Source organism: Colius striatus, chromosome 4 (genome assembly GCF_028858725.1).
Source record: "Colius striatus isolate bColStr4 chromosome 4, bColStr4.1.hap1, whole genome shotgun sequence".
NCBI lineage: Eukaryota > Metazoa > Chordata > Aves > Coliiformes > Coliidae > Colius > Colius striatus.
Genome location: NC_084762.1, coordinates 27,530,395 through 27,553,948, shown reverse-complemented (window position 1 = coordinate 27,553,948; position 23,554 = coordinate 27,530,395). Strand labels below are relative to the sequence as shown.

Sequence of the window (23,554 nt, the reverse complement as noted above, 5' to 3'; positions counted from 1 at the left end):
TTTTGTTATTCAATCTCTTCTCAACATATGAAGCACTCTCAATCAGCTGGTTACATAAACCAAGGTTTGGCGAGGTTGTATTTTTCAGTACTTGACTCTCTGCACTGCATATTTTCTCTTTTCCTTTTATTTGCCTCGCTTTCTGAGGGGTTTCATGTATCATTCTTATTGCTGAAGTTCTGCAGCAGCGTGTACATTTTGAGGAAAATGTATGTAAAAAGGGTAGATATATTTTTACTGTGAAAAATACAAAGCTAAGAGTAGCTAAAATAGGAGCCCAATATAAATCTAAGTATGCTCATGCAAGTTTAAATAAACGAAACATAGACTTTTAAACATTATCCACACTCATCGAGCTTGTCACAGTGTTACTATAGAGCCAACTAAAGACCTGTAACAGCAGTACTGTGTTTCTAGGGGTTCTATTAAAATGAACTGCTCTGTATGTGTTCCATGCAGATAAAGGAAGCTTTACTCCATCCAGCACTGCCACCTGTTTATGTACATGCTGCAGAACTGTTCAAATGTCTTGAAGCTTGTGCTGTATCTGTGTGAAAGCCAAGTAGTTATATTACATCAAAGTTACAAAACAACATGTTCACCAGTCATAAATGCAGGAAGCTGTCCTTAATGTTCAAAATGTTGGTGTCTTTTTTCTTCTTATTATTGTTTTTTAATTTTAAGTTGACTAGTGAATTTAGACATAACATACTAATGAAAGTCCTGAGTTTAAATATCCTAGGCAGTCTCCAGCATGGGAAGTCACAGAGCTCATATTACAAAATGAAATATAAAGTTGCCTCAAGCCACAGACAGCAAGCAGTTTGTTTTCATAAAAGTTTTTGGGACGGGCTGACAGTTTAGTTCATTGACATTGCTATTGCTTGGACTGGCACATTAATCTTGCTACCTAGTGGATATATCTTAAAATGTGTTTCAAAACGGATTAGTCTGGGTGCCAGGATGGACAAAATCATGGTAAAAGATTGTGGTGGCGGAGGAGAAAAAGAGAGGTCCTCTGCTCAAAGCACATGGTATATCTCCTCTTCCTTGAGCATTAAGCATGTGTTCTTCAGTAACAAAACACCAAGGACAGAAACCACAGAAGGCCGCAATGTGACTAGCACAGGCTCCCTGTTTGTTTTCTTCCCCAGTTTGAAGACTTCTCTCCAGGCACATCAAGAGGCCTCAGTTGCTTCCATCTCATTGCAGTTCTTAGGGGTGGCAAAGAGTGGGTGATAGAGGAGGACTTTTAGCTAGATGAAGCCTGAAGTTCCAAGGAACCTTGTAGATCCACAGGCTCCTGGACCATCTTGTGCCCTTTACATAACTGGAGGGTTGCACTTAGCCAGTCACATCCCAATAGAAAGCAGACATGACCCAGTCACAAAGCCAGTAAGCCTGTGAAACAACGAGGTATGTGCCGTGTGAAAGGGTCTTTGTGAACCTTTGACTTGACATTTAGATTTAAAAGCAGTAAACTGAGCCACACTGAGACCTGTGCACACATTTTGCAATTAAAAACTCAGAACATACTTGCACAAGATAGGACTTAGATAGAGTTGATGTGCTGAGTAAAAATACTATCTAGACAAGTGTATCTGCAAGTGGAGAAGGAAGGTAGCTGAGCTGCACATGTGCAGCCTTGTATGAGATACTTTCTTTTGCAAGAGGAGTGAAGATAGCTGAATTTTCCATTTGCTCCTCTCCAAATATCCCTTTCATTGTCTTTTTGATTTTTTTCCAGATAGTCCTGGCCTCTGTAAAAATCTGGTTAGAGAATAGAAACCATATTGTTCATCATGGGTGACCAGTCACACAGCACATTTGAGCCTTGAACAAAAATGCTTAGAGATATTGGTACTATTCAGCAACTTGTAGGCCAAAATTGCTTCTATTGAACCTCTTCACTACATGGTTACAAGGAAAGGCGTAAAAAATGTTATCCATTTGTAGTCAGAAGAAGTAACAAGTACAAAAAAATTACTCTTACCGAATACTTTAGTTACTGCACTTGGCAGTGAATTTGCTTTAACTCCAGAAGAGCATTGCAAATAAAGTCTTTAGCAGAGATGAAATCAATTGTGCAATACTGAGTTTTCTGTTCCTCATACCATAGTCCTGCTCCCAGTCTCAGATTCACTATGTCAACCAAGAAGCATACTCTATTGAAGCAGCAGAAAATTTAAGCAGCTCCTAACTGCAGAAGCCAGCATAGCAGCTAAACTATTTGGGATGAAAGCACCAGGAGACCACTGCAGTTCCAGGAGGATTTGGCTCAGGGATTGTGTGGGAAGCTTTTGCACTGCCAGACCAGTAATGAAAAAGAGAGAGGAGGTGAGGTGGACACGAGCTCCAAGTTATGAATCACCACTTGTGTTGGCCAAGGAGTCTGCAGATGGAAAGGGGAGTGTGGTAGTTTGACCCTGGCTGGATGCCAGGTGCCCACCACACTGCTCTATCCCCCACCTCCTGAGCAAGCCAAGGAAGGAGAGAAAATGAGAGTCTCGAATGGGTTGAGATAAAAGCAGTTTAATAAAGAAGCAGCAAAGCCGCGCGAGCGGGAAGCAAAGCAAAAACAGATAAAGCTGTTATTCTCTACTTCTCATCAGCAGCGATGTCCGGCCACCTCCCGAGAAGCAGGGCGATTGTTTTTGGAAGGCCAAAAATGAATCTTGTCCCCCCTTCCTGCTCCTCTCCCCTAGTTTATGTTACTGAGCTGATGTCATATGGTATGGAATATCTCCTTGGTCAGCCTGGGTCAGCTGTCCTGGCCATGGTCCCTCCCAAGATCATGCCCACCCACAGCTATTGGTGAAGGTGGGGGAAGGAATGCTGGAGGGACAGCCCTGATGCTGTGGGAGCGGTAGTCATAATATTGATACCAACAGTAAGCACAGCACTGCAGGAGCTGCTGTGGAAAATCACTACCATCCCAGACCCACTACAGGGAGGGAAGCAACTGCTCAGCAGTCTCATCTCCCCTTCTCCCTGCCAGGAAGAGCTGTGTCTTTCCCTCTGAAAGACACCTTCTCATACAGCATTTGTCATTATTAACAGTAGCATCTCTCACCTGCATCCTAATCAAACAATGCTGTCATGGCAGAGTCAGTGTTGAGCGACATCTGACATGCTGGCCAATTCAGCCAGTGGATTATTTACCTCAGGCCTGGTGGATAGAGGTCTCCATCTCATTTTATTCAGGATAAAATTATTAATGACAATGAAGCACATGTAGGCTGTCCAGAAAAGGAAGGAATCCCTATCGTTATGATAGAGCTTAACTCTGTGTTTTCCATTTTCACCCAAATATATTTAAAATATTGACTCTTTCTCTCACTGAAGCAAAATACCACCAGGTAAAATATGTCAGCAAACACATTAAAATGGGTATTTCACCAAAAATCAACAAAAGGTGAAAAAAATCAGCTGAGGAAGTGAAGTTTAAAATCAAGACTACATGTAGCCTGAAGTGTCTCTCATCCCTGCATCTTTCAGCCAGCTATTTCATAAGTGACTTTCTACTGCAGAGGACAGGTACCCTCATCCAGCTCTGCACCAGACCCAAACGACCTGCAAGTGGAGTTGGCTGGGAGCTGGCTTTTGGCCAAGTCTGTAGTGGAAACACATCAATCACAAAGCAGCTTCCAAAGCCGTGTCATAATTTTCTCCTGTGTGGTTACAGAAGTTAGGTTTTGCCTCTCCCTATTGTCAGCACTTGGGCTGATTCATCAAGAAGTGCCAGAGGGCTGGAGTAGGTACTTGTAGAGTGGTCTTTTCAGTTTCATTTTATTTCAGTAAGGAAGCCTGCTTTTCACCCTGTGTCCTGGTTCCTGGGGAGACAACCAGGAAAAGCAGGATCCTTTGCAGCAGGCATGACCTCGTGTTACAGAAGATGGAGCCACCTGTGTGTGTGTCACAGTGTCCACATCCAAGCCAAACAGCTGGCTTCCTGGAGTGTCCCCTTGCCAGAAGGGAGTGGGAAGCAGATAGTGCTGCAGGGAGCACCTGGCCCGGAGACAGACCTTGCTCATGGCAGCAGAAACAGTTATTTTCTGTGCTCAACAGGAGAGAGACACAGAAGTGGGAGGAGGGGTGGAAGGGAGGCAGTTTTTCCCCGGAAACCTATCTGGCAAATATCAAGCCCAGCATCTGTGTGTCCTGGGAAGTTCAGATAGACATGTTGCATCGCTGATTCAGGCCCTGGCCTCCAAGCTGTTTGGCTAAGGGTGGGTTTGGCAGGCAGTCCTGTGAGAGCCTATTGCAAAAAGTTAGAAAGTTATTTTCTCAGCTCTTCCCCTTTTCCCACTCCCTTTTGAGGCACCAAACCTCTTGTTCCTTTCTCAAAAACTAACTAAAGCTTTGCTCCACTAAAACTTGGCCACCACAAGAGAAAAAAAATAAATAAAAGAGGCATAAGTATGTAATAATTGATGTAATAATGTGGATTTTCTCTATAGAAATATGTTGCAGATTGGATGTCAGTAACTTTTCTTCTGTATTTTGCCCTCTTAGCAGTGCACACACGTTTTCTCTTATGGTAGGGTTTCCATTACTGCAGTTTTAGGCAACTTCAGTCACACAGAGCTGGGCTGGGACAAGAGGGAGAGGGAGGGAAGAGGGACAACATGTCTCACTACTTAACATGGCTTTGGGTGGAAGGGAGAAGGTTTTGCAGTACTTCTGCCTCCTCTCTGTTCACTCAGCCTGACTCCCTGCAGGATAACTTATTTTCAAGGTGTATAAACTACCTCCTTCCTCCAAAATGCAGTAGCTGGCTGATTGCTTTTTTAGCGTGAGTATTCAGAAAAACATTCTTAAACCATAGTGTCTCCAGAGGTTTGTGGTAAGAAAACAATGTTAATTTGCCCATTCTAGATGCAGAAAGATGGAAAAAAGAGGAAAATACACTGCATTCTTTGTTCCAAATACATGGAATTTGTGTCCTTGTTGGAGATAAGTGTAATAAATGGTTGTAATGGGTTTTTTGTCTTGTTTAAAGAGCAATGCAGTGCTGTTGCCACAACACTTGTGCACAGCACAACATGATCAACCTATTTTCACTTTTTAATGAGCAGTGATTCTAATTACTGTAGATACTGCATTAGGTGTGCACTCATGCTTTACTGCGTTTTCCTAAGGGGTGTGTGTCAAACCAGCTTCTTGAAAAGTTCAGGATAGCTTCCTATGTCATGGAAAAATAAGATGATTAACAGAGGATGTAGGAAGCCAAAGTGAATACCAGACGTGTCAAGTAGTTAAGGTGCTGTAGATTAGTGTGTATGAAGGGATGTGTAAATCTGAGCATTTGGCCTGATTGCTTTTACATCAAAAGGGAAGTCATTGTGTTGCAACATTTTTAGTTGGAGGTCCCTGCTTGTGTTGGAACTGTTTCAATGTCCCACTCAAATACCGTGAAGAGTTGTGATGGCATTCAGATCTTTCCTGCCTTGTAAATGTGGGAGGATGAGTAATGAGAGAGGAAAAGTGAAACTTTAAAAAGCATGCCCATTATCAAACAGTGCTGGTGTGCACACATGGCACCACATTCTGATACTGTGGTCGGAAAAAATCTCCCCCCATGAAAGGTACAGGTGATAGTAGTAATGGGACCATCTAAGAATCAGGAGGAGCACTTTACAAGCCTTTGAGTCTTGACTCTGAGCTGTTCTAACCCCTTTTTGTGTTGTTGATGCACCCAGCTGCAGCAAACATACTACAGACAAAAACGCAGGTGAAAAGCTGCAGTTATTTAATCAGTCACTGAGATACATCCAGGTTACTTGGTTATGCAGAAAGTATTAATTTTCACATTCTTATCCTGTCACTTAAACACAAATGTTTTACAGCACAAATCCCATTATTATGTGTACATATTACCAAAAAAAAAAATCTAAATAATTGCTTAGTTCTTTTTTTCACATCAATCTTTTAGACTCCTGCTAAGAGGTGGGTCCAACTTGTGGTTAAATCCTGCAGATCATAGTCTTGCTATCGCAGAGTTTTCCAAAGATTAAAATGCAGATGACCAAATTTTTCAAAACCCCACAAAACTTAAAAAATGTCAGACCCATTTCACTCTTCTGCAAATGTCTGAGATGAGATGACCATAAACTGCTTGAGTGTCCTGGTAAGATTTCCTGTAGTAGATAATCTGTTGAACAGCTCTTAGTGGCTTATTAGCAATTTTAGGTCTTATATTTTATCATCAAAAGCAAAATTTATCCCTTAACTTTTGCTTGGCTATGGTAAATTATTTATAAGATGCAGGTGCAATAGTTTTAGTGCATGTTGGGGGAGGGGAGTGTTCTATACAGAGATGTGTATAAAGTCTGAGCCGAGAAAAATAGAGATCTCCCAGTAAACCCTGGCACTCCTGTGACAGCAGGCACCATGCCACCCCCAGCGCTGCTTCCTGCAGGGGGCTCCTGAGGCCAAGGCCCAGAAGTCAGTGCCTGCCCTAGATGTGGGCTCCTCCAGATAAAGATTTGTATTAGCTGAAGCAAAGTACCCAGAGATAAGCCTGAGGTGCTCATGCACTTTAAGTGCCTGGCAAAATCTTTCCAATGCATATATTTACCTTAAGGGTTTGTACTTATAATTACACTCAGGGTTTGCAGATGGAGTTACAGTGTGATAAGTATCCCTAATCTAGACAAGCTGGCAAAAAACAGGAGTGCCTGTGTGCCCTCTTGAGTGAAATCTGGGAGGTCTTAGTGTGTGTATGTCTTTTTCATTTACTGAAGTTGTTTTAAGTTTCTCAAGTGTTAAGTGTGGGCCTTGGGTTGCCATACAGTTCAAGAAACAGAAATATGCCAGCTGATGGAAAACACTTTGTGTATTAGGATAGCTGGCTGGCTCCGTGGCTAGCCATTTTTTAATTTTCTGGTGAACTCACTCCATTTCAAGCTTCAACATTGCATGCTTCAACAGCGCTTCTGACAGAAGGACTGCTGTAGAGGATGGTGGGCTTTGGCCCACCTTGGCGTTTTGACTATACTTTGCAGAAAGCTGCCTTTTTGCCAACATGGGCCATTAGCTTTCCTCTTGTAGTTTCAGCTTTTCTTCTTGCTTTTCCACTTTGGATTTTTCTTCTTTTAGTGCTTCTTTTCTGTTTATAGTAAGCAACTTCTGCAGATCTGCAAGTGAATTCTACTGATTTTATATAAACACCTCCCCTTGATTAACTTAGTCATTTATGTTGCAGTCCTCATTTTTAAGATGAATGTCACAGAGCTGTGGTGGTTCGAGGGGTTTTGGTTGGTTGTTGGGTTTTTTGTGGAGCGGGGAGGAGATGTGGGAGGTGGAGAACCACATCTCCCAGGGAAGGTGCTGTTACAAATTATGCCTTGGAGATTATTTTTTAGTGGCTCACATATAGTTACTGCTTGATTAAACTTGTACATGCCATTTAGGACAAAATAAAGCCTCTCCTTATATATGACCCAAAACTCAAGCTCTTTTACTTCAAATATTAATTTTTTTGGGAAGGATCAGGAAACTGCATCAGTAATTCTTATGCACCCCACAGCCCCTGAACCTCTTTCCGCAGAGGTCACCTTTGCAGCCCCTCCTCCCACCAAAACCTTGCCACCTATAGCAATAAAGAGATGCAAAGGAGGATTTTTAGGACACCTGTTACTGCTGAATTCTGGTTACGTCTTTTGAGAACTGCTTAGAAATATGTGCTGTAGGGCAATTTCTAACCTTGTTCAGTGTCTTTTCCAAGTTTGGAAAATATAAGAGGTAGAGGGTAGTGCTAAATAGGTCATGAAGGTTATATAGATGTGGCCTGAAAGGCAGAAAAGTTCTGGAAGAATGATAAGAGGGACCCTGTCTGCCGTTGATCGTTTTTTTGCCTCCTCATGCTTTCACCAATGCAGATCCAACAATGGGAGCAATACCAGGCACCTTCTGGTGACAAGAAAAGCATGCTATGTGAGCTGGTCAGATGACATGGGTGTTGAGTCAAATCCACTGAGTTGGTAAGACTCATTTGCTAGCCTTCAGAGAAGAGTAGATCTCCAAAAGGGATCTGTACTGCGTTGAGACAGCCTATGCCCAAGCCTGGAGTCCTCCCTATCTTCACACAGCTGCTTACAGGATCCTGGAGTTACCCAGAACATCTGAAGCTCTGCCTCTGAGCGTGCCCAGAGACATGTCAGCCTCAATAAAGCTGAGCAGCTCAGTGCCAGCCTCCTTTCTGTGGTCTGTCTTGCAGCAGCAGCAGCAGATGTAGCACTCTTCCAGATCACACTCTGCAAAAAGGCTATTGTGGGTTGTTGCCTTCATTTGAAATACAGGCTGTGTAGGGATTCTGCTGAACTCCCGCACAGCCACATAAGGTGAGGATGCTTTCCCCTGACCCTTTGATACAGACTCAGTCTCCTCTTTCACCTGACAGCTTCAAAGCACCTCTCCCCTTCTCTGAAGAATGTCTGAACTACCAGGGATGTGTAACCATTTTGCAGTAGTTACAATGCCATGATCTGTAAAGTTGGGAGGGATTAATTGAGAGATAGTTAAGAGCAGTGAGCAGAGCATGAAAGGTGGAAGAGCAGGATTCTGCTGCTTGTTCCAAAAGTACATGTGGCTTATGTGTATTTTTTGTGAGAGACATAAATACACTTTGGGCAGACAGTTACTGCCCAAAGGCTCTGAAGAGGTCTGCATGTCCCAGTGGCACTGTATACAGGAAACGTACAGGAAGAATGGCTTTCGCACCCTCAGTCCCAGTGTGACCCTTCAACAGGACATATCAAGGCCCACAAAGAATTTGGCTTCCAATTTATTATTAGGTAAATTATAAGAATGTGGAGGCAGCTGCTGTTTGCAGGGAGTTTTCACATTGGGCTTCAGCATGCTGTTTCCTAAGGGTTCAGAAAGCACGGGGCCAACCAGGGTACTGAACATGTCATACTGCACTAAAAGGGTAGTAACAATTCTCAATTTCCAAAGCTGGTGGGAAGGGCTCACGTAACACTGAAAAGGAGTAGCTGGCATTGATTTCTTAGGTCTGTGATTCTTGTACAGCCTAGTAAAAGAAATGAAACACGACAAAGAAATTCTTGGCTATCAACTCCACATCAGCATCTATGACATACCTTCAGAAAGGCACAATTTGAAGTAGTGAATGATGCTCTATTTATGTCATTTATTCTAAACATAAAATGGCCATAATGCCGTTATGTGTGGTTTCTGAGGATTAAGAATGGCCTACAGAATGTTTTATAAATGATTTCAGCATAGCCTTATAGTGCCAGGGCAATTGCTTCTGCAGTCCCACTTCCAGTCATGACACCTCGGTCTAAGTTCATCTCCTGTTGAAATTCCTGAGATTTCCTTTTTATTGTTTTCAGACACACACACATATTACCCCCTCCAACATGGTGGGGATGCACCTGTAGATGCAGGACAGGAGAGGCACACACTGTAGAGCTAGCCCTCGCTGTCTCCCTAAGCAGCTGTGGCCTGAGACTTTCACACAGCTAATGGCTCCAGTTGTTTGTGTGGAGTTCACTTCAAGATCACTCCTCTGTTTAGGTGTGGTCACTCCTTCCTGCTATTCTGTGGGCACTTGGGGGTTACCAGCTTCCAGGTTATGTATGCTGGAAGATGAGAGAGGACTTGAGCCAACAGATAATTATATTAAAAGATCTTTACTTCGGTCCCCTATGTGTTGTCTTGATGCATTAACCATGAAACTAATGACCTGACACACGGTATGTGGGCAATATCTGTGCATGTTTATTTATGGTGTCCTTTTAGAGGCATTTCCCCCTCCTTGGAGAAGAGAATCGAGAGAAACTGTCTTGTAAGCCTGCTGTTCCTTGGGATATAAATGGGATCACAGCCAAAATTCAAACATTCCTGTCGTGGTTTAGGCCCATCAGGGAACAAAGACCACGATTAGCCTCGAGTACCGAAGAGGCTGAGAATTGCTCAAGGGCAGGGAGGGCTTAATTGCCGCTTAAGGTTCAGGACAAAGCAGACCAGGCTACTCGGTTTGGGGAAGAAAAACAGAAAATAATTTAATGCAACATCAACTAAAACATACCCACAGAAAAAACCCCAAAACATAACCAAAACGAAACAACACAGAGGAATACGTCAATGAAGAGTCCAACCAGCCTCTTTAAGAACACCTTCCCGCCACACCTCCCCTCTTCCCGGGCTCAGAGCCCTGATCCCGGGGTTTTTACCTTGCCCCCCCCCCCCCCGAACGGTTCGGGGGGGCAGGCAGTGGAGGTCTCAGTCAGTCTGCTCCCAACGGCTTCTGCCGTTCGTCCCTCCTCAGGACGGGCCAACTCCACACCAGTCCTCCCTGCAAGTCCGTGGGGTAACTCACACACATGGCAGCCCTGCACGGGCTGCTCCGACGTGCACCCATTCCAAAGGCTGCAGCTCCTCTCTGCCTCTCGTGTGGGGCTGCTCTGCGACGTGCAGGCTCTCCAGTACGGCCTGGGCCATGGCCGTCTCCCCACACAGTCCCTCGCCCGTCCGGGCTCACTCACATGGAGCTGCTGGTGGCTCTCAGTCCTGCCACAGATCTCCACGGGTTTCAGGGGCACAGCTTGCATTCCTGCCACGGCTTGCAGAAGGGTCTCCGGTCTACTGCTTCTCCTTCTTTCCTCCTTCTCTGGCCGAAGGGTCCGCGTGGTCGCCTCCATCTTATATCCCTCTTACACCTCCCGACTCGCATTTCAAATTCCCGTCCCCTAAATAGTGATCGCAGAGGCGCCAGATTGGCCCAGCCGGGCCGGAGGTGGGTGTGAACCCAGGAGCCGGGGGAGGGTCCGCAAACTCTTTACCGGGTCTTCACTGCAACCCGCTCCCCCTGTTACTAAGCCAAAAGCTGCTCCTTGCTAAACCAGAACAATTCCCTATCACCCTTGCTTACCCAGTGGCCAACGCCTGCCAAGTACTGACCAAGCAGACCAGGCCTGTATCTCTGCTTGTGGAGGTTTATTGCTGTACATTTATCAGATCTATAGAGAGGCACTGAATGTGCACCAATAGCCATTTACTTTGACAGGATGAGGCAGGAAATGCTTTCTTCCCATGCGTAGGTAGGCAGCTGTCCAAAACCTGGCGCTGAGAACTTGCTTGTAAGTGGCCCGTGTTGAAACGGAAGCACTCACGAGGGGCACCTATTCTCCTTTTACAGAAACTGTGCTGTGGATTTGAGACCCACTGTTAATGTGCTGTGTGTGGCTAGCAGCTTGTAAATGATTTCTCCACTTGAGAGAAGAGTAACTTTTACATCTCAGATTTGGGACACTGACTTCAGATAGTCTGTGAACCATGGTGCAGTTCTCTGGGGTGCTGTGCTGGGTGTTCTGGAGTCAAGTAACACAGCCGCAGCAGTCATCATGCAAGCAACTAATGGGAGCTCTTACCCATAAGAGAATCATAGAATGGTAGGGGTTGGAAGGGACCTTTAGAGATCATCTGGTCCAACCTCCCTGCAGAAGCAGGTTCACCTAGATCAGGTTGCATAGGAATGTGTCCAGATGAGTCTTGAAGACCTCCAAGGAACATGCTGGCAAACAGGGACCACAGCCAGCTCAAAAAACATCTTACTGTCTAGTCCACTAGCACTACAACTTTCATGTAAAGATTATTCACTTTAGGCTAATGTGTCAGAAAAATCAATGCTCTGTTCTAAACACACGTGATCTCGTAGGTCACAAACCATAAGCAATTACACAAGCACTGCTCACCAGTAGTTTGAACAGTGTTTGTTAGTTGTTGTTAATATCTCTCCCAAGAGATTACTGCTATTCCTGTTTGTAGGTTGTGATTTACAGTATTGTAATAATCTGAAAAGATTTGTTATGCTTCTTGGCTAACACAAAATCAAGAAATACTTACAGATATCAAATGGGCTTAAAGTATTTTTCTTACCTGAAAATGTTTTATTTTACTGTATATCACCTATACACTAACAGGCAAAATGTCGTTGTTTTTTTTTTTTTTAATTGGGGCACATATGCATGCATACTAAAATGAGAACAATAGGAAGGGATTTCTATGAATTCTAATATTTAGTGGTATCATCATCTTAGTCAGACTGAAGTGTTCAGCAACAGTACTGATACCGCTTGTCTCTTCTTCTTTGAAAGAGTACTAAGTCAGGGTTTTCTTCCAAGGGCCTGACATCAAGTCTGTGAAAGTCTTCTTCCCTGAAGTGATTCAGAAAGAAAAACTATCTGCTATTTTATGTCTCGAGTACATGAACCACAAACATTGTTAGAGAACGTAAGAGGCCTTAAAACCAATTGGTAAGTTTTTTACTAATACATTTTTGTAATATTTCTTTATTCGAGATTACTTAACCCTTCAGTAAATGACTGCAGTCATGCAGGGAGTTGGAGCTTTTTTTCTTAACAGTGGACTTGCAAAACCTTTGTAACTTTATGCTAGTGAATTTTTACTTCACTACTCTTCTCCAGTAAAAAGCCTTGCCCTTTGCTTACCTTGAATTCCTTGCGCTTTGCTGGGGCTTGAACATTACAGGCCTCTGTCAAAGGAGATCGAGGTACATCTCCCTGCATGGATAGGACTCCTGTGCCTATGGAAGCCCATATATAGCAGCTCCATAGGGATCCAGAACACTGTGATGGGAGAAATCAGGGAAATACAGGACTGTGAAAGGCAAGGGCTCCAAAATGAGCTGGCCCGATGCCTCTCTGCAGCTTTCCAGGACACAGGGCCAAAGTAATTCCTATCAGAGCTGACAGCAGAGGACAGGACTGGGGCAGGAAGTTTCCATAGGTAGTACAAATCAGCAGTGAATAATCAAGGCAAAAGCTCCAGTAACGTGCTCTCCCATCCACTAGAGATGGGAAGGTGGAGGCAGCAGCTGCAGCTGCTGAAGGCTTTGCTTCCCTCATCACCCTCAGCATACCCCTTCCCTTGGGTCCCAGGGGAGGTTTAGATTGGAGATTAGGATATTCTTCACTGAAAGGGTTGTTAAGCATTGGAACAGGGAGGTGGTGGAGTCACCACCCCTGAGATATTTAAAAGCCATGTAGATGAGGTGCTGAGGGACAAGTGGTGGACTCAACACTGTGAGATTAGTGGCTGGACTCAATGATCTTAAAGGGTCTTTTCCAACATAAATGATTCTATGATTCTCAAGCACCAGGGTTTTGGCCATACTAGGCAGTTCGGCTACAGTACTTTTGCTGCCTTAGGCCCAACTACTATAGAGGCAGTTGCATGCTTTGCCCAAGCCCAGAAAGCAAGTAGACCCACAAAAAATGCAGTAAATATAAGCTACTGCAGTCTTAAAAAGAGCAGCACAAAGGCAATCCCCCTCCACCCCCCTCCCCACCAGCATTTACTGGATCAGCAGTGTGTGGGGAGGGTAGCTGCACAGGAAAACAGGAGCTTGGCCTCTGGTGAACATCCTCCTTCTTTCTGAGGGATAAGACAGACAAGGTAAGGAAAATATGCTTTCTGCCTGCCCAAAAGACTAAGGGTAAAGCTTTGCCAGTTGGACTGTACCTAGAGAGTTGCTGGACAAGCTCACTTCCCATTAGCGTCAGTGGGATTTCTGTGTGAGCTTAGCAACTGTAAGCCATGACAGGGGGAACAGAGGGGGACAATAGGGGAACATATTAATGCAAATGCATGGGAGGCTGAAGCTATCCTGGTCTCTATTAAGTAATGCATTCAGCTGATACCTCACAGATAGTAACGGTGCTACTTGGAACAAATTAGTCCTCACCCTGACTGTTGCCTTTCTGCTTTACAGATGTAGCAATACTGTTTGTCAAAGTACATTCTCCCCAAGTTTGAAATGGTATTTGTCACTGCTTCCCCTTTCAAATGCCTTTCTTTAGTCCTCTTCGCAATTTAAATTCAACTTATTTACATTCATCTAGATAACATCCCATAAGTACTTTTAAATATAAACGCACTTCTCAATTTTCACATCTAAAGCTCTGTGGCACTGATGAGCTCTTCACTTATCCATATTTTCTCTTATACACAGCAAGGGCTGTACTGCTTAGTTCTCTCATAGAAGGCACACCAATGAGAGCAGCAGGTCTGCGTGCTGTGCCCAAAAATAACCTAGTCGGACTGAACAAGGTTGTACACGTTGGCTGCTAGATCTTTTCTGTCCTCAGCTTCCTGCTAAAAGAAATTCTTTTTGACTGTTTCACACAGCAAACTGTTGTTGATCAATGTAATGCTGAATGGTGCTGGTGGCTGACTCATCCCTCTTGGCTTGACTGCTGTACAGTCTAATGAGTAAAAGTGAGGTACTACTGACTAAGATAAAAGGGCCAGTAGCTAACAAAGGAAGAAAGAAGGAAGGAAAGAAAAGGCAATCTAGCAGCCACCATATGATAGAGAGCACTGAGAGAAGAGACACTAACAGTTTTGCCAAATGTAAACTGTATTTACTTTTCTGGTGCTGATTTACTCAGTAAAACACTTGGATTTTGAAAATGGAATGCACAAACATGTGTGGTAAAAATCAGCTGAGAAGTAATATCATAATACAGAGAGTAGGAGTGCATGGAACAGTTCTGATGGTGAGTGAGCCTGAGTTCCTAAATGGTCTTTCCCAAAGAATGTTAAAAATATCTGTGGGAGAGAACAAGCCGGTGAAGTATGATTTTCTGAGCTTCTGTCTGCTTATATAAAGCAGAAGCGGTCTTACAGCAGTTCTATGTGTTTTCTTTTCATATCAATGTTAAGTTTATCTTATAAACACATCTTCAGTATTTAAAGTAAGTTAAAAACATCCAAAGAGAATGCAAAGAGAATGTGACTTGGCTGCTTAACTGGCATGAAGAGAGATATCCTGTCTTATTCTTTTTTGTTCTGTGATACAGTTGTAGCATTATCTGGTATCCAGGGCTTTGAAGGATCTATTGTAAGCATGTCAAAAGACTTTCTAAACTACTTTGTTTTCATAAATATTAGATCACAAAAACTGAGGAATGAGTCCCCCAGACTTTCATTAAACAATGTGTCCCATTATTGTTTTTCCTGTTTTGGAGTTTAATTTAAACTAGCATGAATAACATTCTGCGTTTTTATGCTTTCAATGAGAAGAAAAAAAGTTCTAATACTCCTCATGTCTATAGAAATGTGCACATAGGGTGCAGCTCAGACACTGCATGCTGCCTTCCCTGAGATCCACATGTCTCACAAGCTGACCCATGATCAGTGTCTCACCACCTTTGTGATCTGGGCAGTTTTGTACATGGGAAGAGAGTAATCCCACAGTAAGTGGTAACTTGCCTAGCCACCTTTCTGGCTAAGAGCCTGCTGGCTCAGAGAGACAAGATAAGGGAGGTAAGTGCCATGGCTGCACTCTTCCTCTAAAGGGTGACAATGTTCAGTTGCTACTGGTTATTATTCTTGGTGCAAAGGTCAGTGTCCTGATATAGGAAGTCTCTCCCTGCTGAAGACCACCTGGGTGTCAGAACATCACTGGGCAGTGGAATCCTGCTTTTTCTAGCATCTTTTTTTTTAAAAAAGTGTGGCAAATCAGTACTTTTTGTACTAATTAGCAATGACACTGTACTAATGAGGAAAGGTAGAAGAACAGCCAGGTTGTGAAATGACTCAAAAACTGCAAACTGTCACGATTAAGAGCGACCTAGTGACTCAGTTTGAGCCTGTTCTCCGTATTCATTAGGATATTTTAAAAACAAATCTGAGTCTAGCTTTATTGATGATGATAATTCTTCAACGCAAACAAGTATTTGTGGGAAGCTGTTCATTTCCACAGTGCTCAGTACCATCAACGGTTCTCACAATAGCAGCACCTGGTAGGCGTTTTGGCTTCATTTTACAGATGGGACAAACTCCTTCACAGCCAAGTGGCAAGTATAACTGGAAAGGTAGGTTTAGAAGTTGTGACAGCTTTGGTACATTTTCCTTAACTCAAATGACTGCTTCTTCTGCGCCAGAGAAGCACATAAAATATACAAGGTGGAGATGAAATCCTGTCTCTACAGAAATTAATGTAACTCAAACAATATGGTGCACATACATACCCTAAAGGTCTTCAGTTATTCCGTTCACTAAACCAAATTGCTTACAAATTGTCAAACTAATAAATATCAGCATTTATCAAAATTAAATCCATATCTTCTTCAGATGCATGTATCATCAACTACTTCCAGATGTCAAAATCCATGGATAGTTTTAAGGAATCTCAGTCACTTTCCATCATGACTCTCAAAATTAGCACCGTTCACAAGCAAGATACAGCAATATTCAGTCTCTTCAGGAAACTATACTTGTTGCTTTCCTTAAAGCCAGGTATCCTGTAACCACATCTGAAGGGAGCATCCGAATATAGGCAAATTCTTCAGTAGTACTAAATCTTAGCTTGCTCTGGGGATCTGTGTAATTTGCCTGTAAAAGAAACAATGGCAGAGACACTGTTCAGGAAAAATCTTGAAACAAAATACTAAAAAAGTGTCTAGTTACCAGACCATGAGATAGTGAGTTTCTTTTCCCAGTGACAGCACTGTTGTTCTACCCACAGGACCAAAACTTTGCACTTTTTTCCTTCTCCTTGTATCAGAACTTATGACAATTTAACGGATCCTTACATAATCACATTAGAAATGCATTAAATATAACAGAGGACTGAAATACTTTCCTACAAAACAGAGTGCAAAAGAAATTCCTCAACTCTCTGAACTCACCCTAGCAACTCTGCGCCTTGTGCAGTCTCTCTCAAGGCAGCTCTCCAAAGAGTCAGGCTGCTGCCAATAAATTACCCACAAAGAGGCTGAATTATGGGTGCTCTGATAGCTTTGGACTGATTTTCTCTTCCTGCATACAACTCAGCTTTTAATTTACTTTAAAGTGGTTGTTAAAGCAAAAGAGTCTCAGCTTATGGTTCTGTGACTGAACTGATAAGAAATGTGAACTGGGCGATGTGCTTTGCCTGCATTCAGTATTGCAGCCTGGCCAGCTAACAGTGGGCTGTGCTTGATCCTCTGCTATATTTGGACCCTGAGTGCCTGGGAGTGGTGCCAGTTTCCTACCATCCTCTCTCCTTCCCTGTTGCTACAGAAACCTTGGGCTGGGATGAGCCAGGGGCAGCACGAGAGGCTGGGCTGGAAGAAGAGCGGCTTCAGGTTGCTGCCTGTCCACTTTCAGCCTCCAGGACAATCACTGTTTGTTTCCCATCATATTACCAAGTGCCTGACAAGGCTCTGAAAGTGTCTTCTGTACCTTTCTTTAACAGGAGGTGGTAGCAGGCTGCAAGGAACGGGAGTTGAGACCCCTTAAGACATTGCTACTAAAAAAGTAGAGGCCAGGAAGAGCTGGAGCATTCCCCCCATCCATACTGCTGAAATGCAGAGCTCTCTATCATTTTTATGTTGGAAAGGAACTGTTGACCATAGTAACAATCCAGTTGATCATCTGGCCTGATAAGACTCAGAAGAAAGTGTTATTTGTAGCTTGCTTCTTTACAAAGAAATGCCACAAGGTTAATTAAATGTAGTCAGCTAACAGTCAAGCCATCAATTCATTTTCACACAAACGGCAAAGTTAGGACATTAGGACTAAATTTATCCCTGGTGGAAACTTCATGGTTATGGCAAGTATAAGTCTATTTTTATTTCACACTTTAAATCTGGCCTCATGTAAGAAAAAGCTGACCAAGTAGATTGCTTTTCAAATATGCATGACCTTTCAAAGGTGTAATAAACAAGCCAAGGAGTATTTGGAATTTGTATTGCACGTCAAACTTCGCTAAAAATACTATGGCAGCTCTTCACCACTCTGGAACTTGGTATGGGGCTGCACTGTTTGCACACAGCAATGTAAGGTAACTGCTTGTTTATGCCGCGACTTCAGTCTGAAAACAAACTTTACTGCTACTTCAGCAATAATTACAACAGATTAGGAAAGTGAAAGAAGGTGATCACGCAACGAAAAAAACCTCTGTCATGTTTAAAAGATTAAGTCAAAGGCCACAGATACGTACTCTTCAAATACAATAAATCAGTTATCTCAATCTGTTTCTCTAGTAACAAGGCTGATCCATTTTCAGAAAAGGAAGAGAAATAGAAACATTTGAAGGTCTGAGTTTTTAAAAATTTGCTTCACAATAAATGACTCTGGTTTGCATGTTAAATATCTTGCAAGTTTGGAAATAATAGTTTTATTTTACAGTGTCAATACAGTAGATAATAGCTTCTGAATTCTACGCTGCCTTACAAACATAAATTGGCTGCTCTACTTAGACCACTGATAAATTTAATTTCATTTGTATTACATACAGAAAGAGGATCAGGAAAGAATTCAATTGTGGCATTTAATACAACTGCAGGTATACTGATTAGAGCGTTTTAGTACAGTTCTCTTTTTGTACCTGGTAGACCATTTAATTCCCCAATGCTAAGGAATTTATTTTACCTTTTGTTTCCTCCATGAGGAATCCGCCATTCCCACAGAAAATATATTCTTACACAAATGGTTTTAGTTTTTACATAGAAAATACAGCAACATTTTCCTTATACTGGATTTCTAAAATATTCTATTACCCCATATATCTTCCCATTAGGAAATGATCTTGAAAATATATTTAATACTCCTTAGAAACATTTCCAGCTTGGTAGATCAAAGGACACATTGTCTCACTTATCTTAACAAAAAAAGATTATTTTAAAACATGGTATTTTTATCATAATCTGGAGAAATCTTGCAGGCCAGGTAAAACAGGAAACTTGACTCATGATGCAATTAGAAGATGGAGAATTAAGGAAAAAAAGAAGTGGAAAGACAAAAAAAAGAACAAAAGTAGCACTGAATGGATTTATATCTAAAGAAAGGTATTTATACTGAGCTAGAATAGTTGAAGTACATAAATTACTGATGGAAAGAAGGAGCTGCAAAGAAAAACCAAGCACAAAGTGGAAGATTCTTATAGCCTATGGCTAAGCTGACCCTTAGCTGGTAGGTACTTGGTCTTCACTCTCATCTATAACCTGCATCATCATCTTGCTATAGCTGCAATGACTGACTAGTTTTTAAATACTTCAAAGGTGTAGTGGTTTTGTCTGGGCCAGGTTTTGGTAGCGGGGGCTTCAGGGGTGGCTTTAAACAAAGATCTGCCAGAAGCTTCCCCTGTAGCTGATAGGGTTAGGGCCAGTCAGTTCTAAGATGGACCCACAGCTGACCCAGGCCTGGTCAATTAGCGATGAAGGTAATGCCTCTGTGAATAACATATTTGAGAAGCGGAAGAAGTTGCTGTGCAGTTGCTGAACTGCAGCAGCAACAGGGAGTGAGAATGTGAAAACATCTCCGCAGACACCAAGGTCAGTGGAGAAGAGGGGGAGGAGGTGCTTAGGCCCTGGTGTGAATGCTGCTAATACTTCCAAAGCAACAATAAAGGCAGAGGATAGGAAACAGATGAACATCATTAAATTGACCCAGTATAGAACTTTTGTTCTTTTGGTGAAATCTACTCACTCTTATTTCACATATTGACCTATTCCCCCTTCCTCTATCCACATCTTTGTATACAGAGTATGGGTACTTATGCAAAGTTTCTTATCTGAAAACAAGTTGCTATTACATCAAAGCAATACTCTTACAAGTATGAGACTGTAAACCTACCTGCCTGCCTGGCTGCAGCACCTTCTTCCATTTGCTGTCTGCCAGTTCACCTGCAAGTGAGATGTTGCTTTCCCATTCCCTCTTGAACACCAAGGGTTACCAGCCTCAATCTGAGCAACCTACTGAATTCCTAAATCATGCTCAAACGCACAGGCTGGAAACATGCCACCTCCTGGGTGCCTTATTTAAATGTGTTACTTGAAAAATAAAAAAGTCAAAGAAAACATATGCTGCCAAATCAAGAACTCACATGTTAGGATATGCAGGATTACGATTGCCGCTATAGCTATTCTTTGATGCCCTACATATAAGTATCCACCATAAGGCAGGCCCTAACTAATTGCTCACTCATTTTTTTTTTTCCAGTGGGGACTTTCACCTAATTCCATGTACAGAATACAAGGTGCTGTTCTCACCTGCATCAACATAACAAATGTGTACGTTTACAGGCATCTCTGTGACATGATATTAGGCCTGTGAGGTGGGCTAGCACCCTGTGGATGACAAACAGATTAAACTGAGGGATGGGACCCAGAAATTCTGTCTAATGCTATTTCACATTACAAAGTTTTTATTATTGTAGCTACTTAGAGAAACAATTACTTAACTCTTTTTATAGTCCAAAATACAATATTCTCATTCATTTCAACTGTAATAAATGCACAGGCTTCTGCAAAATGAATCACTGGTTGCTGAAGGTGAAAAGTGAAAAGATATGCTGTTACTAACACCTGGTTTGTTTTAAGTAAAATTATTCAATGTCACATAGGAATGGTGTCAGCAGCAGATACAAAATTTCTGTTGGACAGAATTCAATGACTTTACTCCTATTTTGTGCCAACAGAATCTCTGGGGAATGCAGGTGCCAAATTGAAACTACCAAGACTTTTTGGAGCACGTGCAAACTGTATCTAAGTTAAATGTGGGGCGTTTTTTTTTTTCCTTTACTTTTTCTTTAACAAAACCATGTGAAAGAGCCCATCTGTCATATCCAGGATACACATCTGCCAAACTCCCAAGTTCCAGTTCTGAAGCAAGGGGATATTTGAAATTATCCAAACTCTGTGCCAAGTGTCTATCTCAGGCTGATTTGAGGGAAAGTTTGAGAGCAGCGATAACAAGTTGTTGGGTTTTTTTTTTTTAACCTGAGCCAATCAATGTAACTCCCTAATCTCATTCTTGGAAATTGCTAAGCCATCTTATAAATTTTTTCTATAAGATATAATGGAATAAATCAGCCTTAGGCAAACACTCATAGATGAATGGAAAGGTTCATCTGTGTGGTTAAGGCCTGGCAAAGTTAGCAGTTATGGAGACAAGAGGGCTACCAGCTTTCACTGTAACAATCTAAAGAATTAGAAACAATGGGGACTGATGCAGACTTTTCCCCAGACAGCTGGGGAAGTGGTGTGTCCTGTCTGGAAGGACAAGGTATTTAATCTGTCCCGACATCTATTAACAACCTAAGGATTTTGTGATGCATTTGTGTGTATTTGGGATTTGGCCCTAAATCACTGTACAACTGTTAAGCACAAGGTCGAAGAGGAACCTCAGCAAGTACATCTTTTACAAAAGCATGCACCAGGTTTATTTTATTGTGGAAACTGAGATGCCAATTTTGAAGAGAAAATTTAAACACTTACCGGTAGTCCTGAAATATCTGAATATTTCTTGGCAGGCTTAAAGGAAGGAGGAGCATCAATATTAAAATCTAGAGAGAAACAAAAGGTGTGTGAAAATGAACAAAATGGTGAATGAAAACGTTCAGTGTGTTATATACTTTTTTCAAAACTTAAACCCAAAATGTAAATAGTCAACAATACTTCTTTAAAATGCAGCCTTTACTTTCTGAAGTCTCTAGCAATACTGAGGCAAAGAAATACAAAGCAGAAATACCTCTGAAAACATTTAGTCTGTTAGCACTGTAAACAACAGCCTAGTTCTGCTCACCTCTGTAACATGAGTTCAGTAAGTAGAACTGCCTCCTCCCCCGAAAGGAAAATTACGAGAGCTATTTGAAATGTGTGGATTTCTTCCAAGTCTTAATGAATTGCCTTGTAGTCAGTTATTTGTAAAGAATCACCTTTATCAGATACAGGCTGTATGTTAAAACCATGAAACATTGCTCAAGATTGCAGCTCTGAAATACTATAATCCAAAAAAGCAAAGTAATCTTTTAAATCAGTTAAATCTTTAAGCATGTACCACTTTAAGACCAGTCAATGACCTAGAAAATTGTCTGAATGCTTAAATGAAATGATGGAAATTGCTGTTCTTTGGTGCCCTTTTGATATGAACTCTCATTCATAAATATTTTCAAGGTACGATTGGTATGTTAAAGTAGTTAAATCCCCAATTTTGGATGTTTACAAAAATATCTAGTACCTGACTCATTCCTTTCCTCCTTCCTAATCTCCCTTGCACCTCATTCAGATGCTATGATCAATTCAAATGCTCTGTCCATATGAAATGTCTAACTCATCATCTCAATTTCATAATTCTAAAGACTCTAATGCCCCAGACAGCTGGCTTTAAACACGCAACTGAATTTCTTTTCCCACCTTCTCAAAAAAAAAAAAATCCTGTTAATTTACAGTTGCAAACAGAACGCAATAGAAATAGCAACATCAGCAGACTGTCAGTTACAGTAGCCAGGAACACACAGTAGTCTGCATTTTTCTGTAACAGTTGTGTCTAAAACACTTCAAAAAATGGCAAGCTATTTTTGGACAAAGCATCAAGTCTGACAAAAAGTATCTGCATATGCTCAGTTCTGAAATGCCTCCACTTGCTTAAGGAAAATCTGAGGATCACATTCTGCCTCCAGCTACATTCAACAGTACTCTACATTACCAGTAGACTTGATGTATATCTAGATTAAGGCCACTGCTGTAACTTTGCTCCTGTGCACCAGCTAGGACTGCTAATCAGGACTGCTAATAGTGTAGCTTCAGCTGTGCTGAAATAAATAGGGGATGTAGGATTTAAATCTCCCAGGAATCTAGGATAAGGAGCTGGATAGGAAGCTTGGGCTGAGGTCTAAGCTACTGCAGGTATGTGGTTTAGAATCTACTTGCAAACAGTTAAAACATAGCTAATCAAGCAGTGGTCACCAGACAGAAGACTTGGGTTGTATGCAGAGGAAGAGGCTCTTCAGCAGTGAAGAAGTGACAATAACCTGATGGGAATAAGGAGCTTCTGAGCTGTTTCAGATAAATATATTTCCTTTATTAAACTCTTTCCTCAAATGTATTTGAACTTTTTCACAATGTTCCAAATTATTTGTATCCCCTTACTTTCCACTTAGGGCTGGCAAGTGTAATTAGACTTGTCTTAAATGTGTTACTGGACCCTGTTAAAGCAGGAAACTGCATGCACTGATGAAACAATTTAGGTTTGTTTTAAAAAAAGTTACTTGTGTGGATTTTATTATTTATAAATACATGCAAAGCATCTAAGCAGCTTACAGCTAGGATCATTTAGTTGCCATGGCAATGCCCTTTCAGAAGCAAGAATTTGTTTTAGGTTCTTCCAAGTTCTGTTCTTCTTGCCAGCTGCTGCTCCACCAATGCCGGAGTGCTAGAATTAAAAATACAGTGTTTAGAGAAAAAAATAAATAAAGAATACTATTTCAGAGTGTGACACTTCTATTTTGTAGTCTTTTGGACACGTCTCATCTTGTCATAAATGATTTGTTATCCTCACTTATTTCATCAGCAGGCTAACACACTGTACACTTTAATCTTGGCTGCAAGAAAAACAAAGCTTTTTGGACTGTGTCAAAGCTACTATGTCTATGATTAACTGAAGGAAATGAAAATCTGCGTCTTACATGGAAAGAGAAAATCAATGTGGTTAGGTTTAGCCTGAGATAACAGGATTTTGTATGTACTTCCCATCATATTATAACTTATTACTATGAAGTTGTGTTTAAAATTGT

General features: G+C 41.8%; 1 protein-coding gene across 1 annotated transcript in view; it reads right to left on the bottom strand.

Moving 5' to 3' along the window:
• Window positions 1-10,417: 10,417 nt before the first annotated feature.
• The window catches only part of INO80C (INO80 complex subunit C), a 35,114-nt gene continuing 21,977 nt past the window's right edge, over window positions 10,418-23,554 (bottom strand). The window contains exons 3-5 of the mRNA XM_061995310.1: window positions 23,082-23,193; window positions 21,258-21,325; window positions 10,418-16,389 (exon numbers count right to left, since the gene is read on the bottom strand). Coding sequence (XP_061851294.1) covers window positions 16,258-16,389; window positions 21,258-21,325; window positions 23,082-23,193 — 312 coding nt within the window. The 3' untranslated portion in view covers window positions 10,418-16,257. The remainder of the gene's footprint in view (window positions 16,390-21,257; window positions 21,326-23,081; window positions 23,194-23,554) is intronic.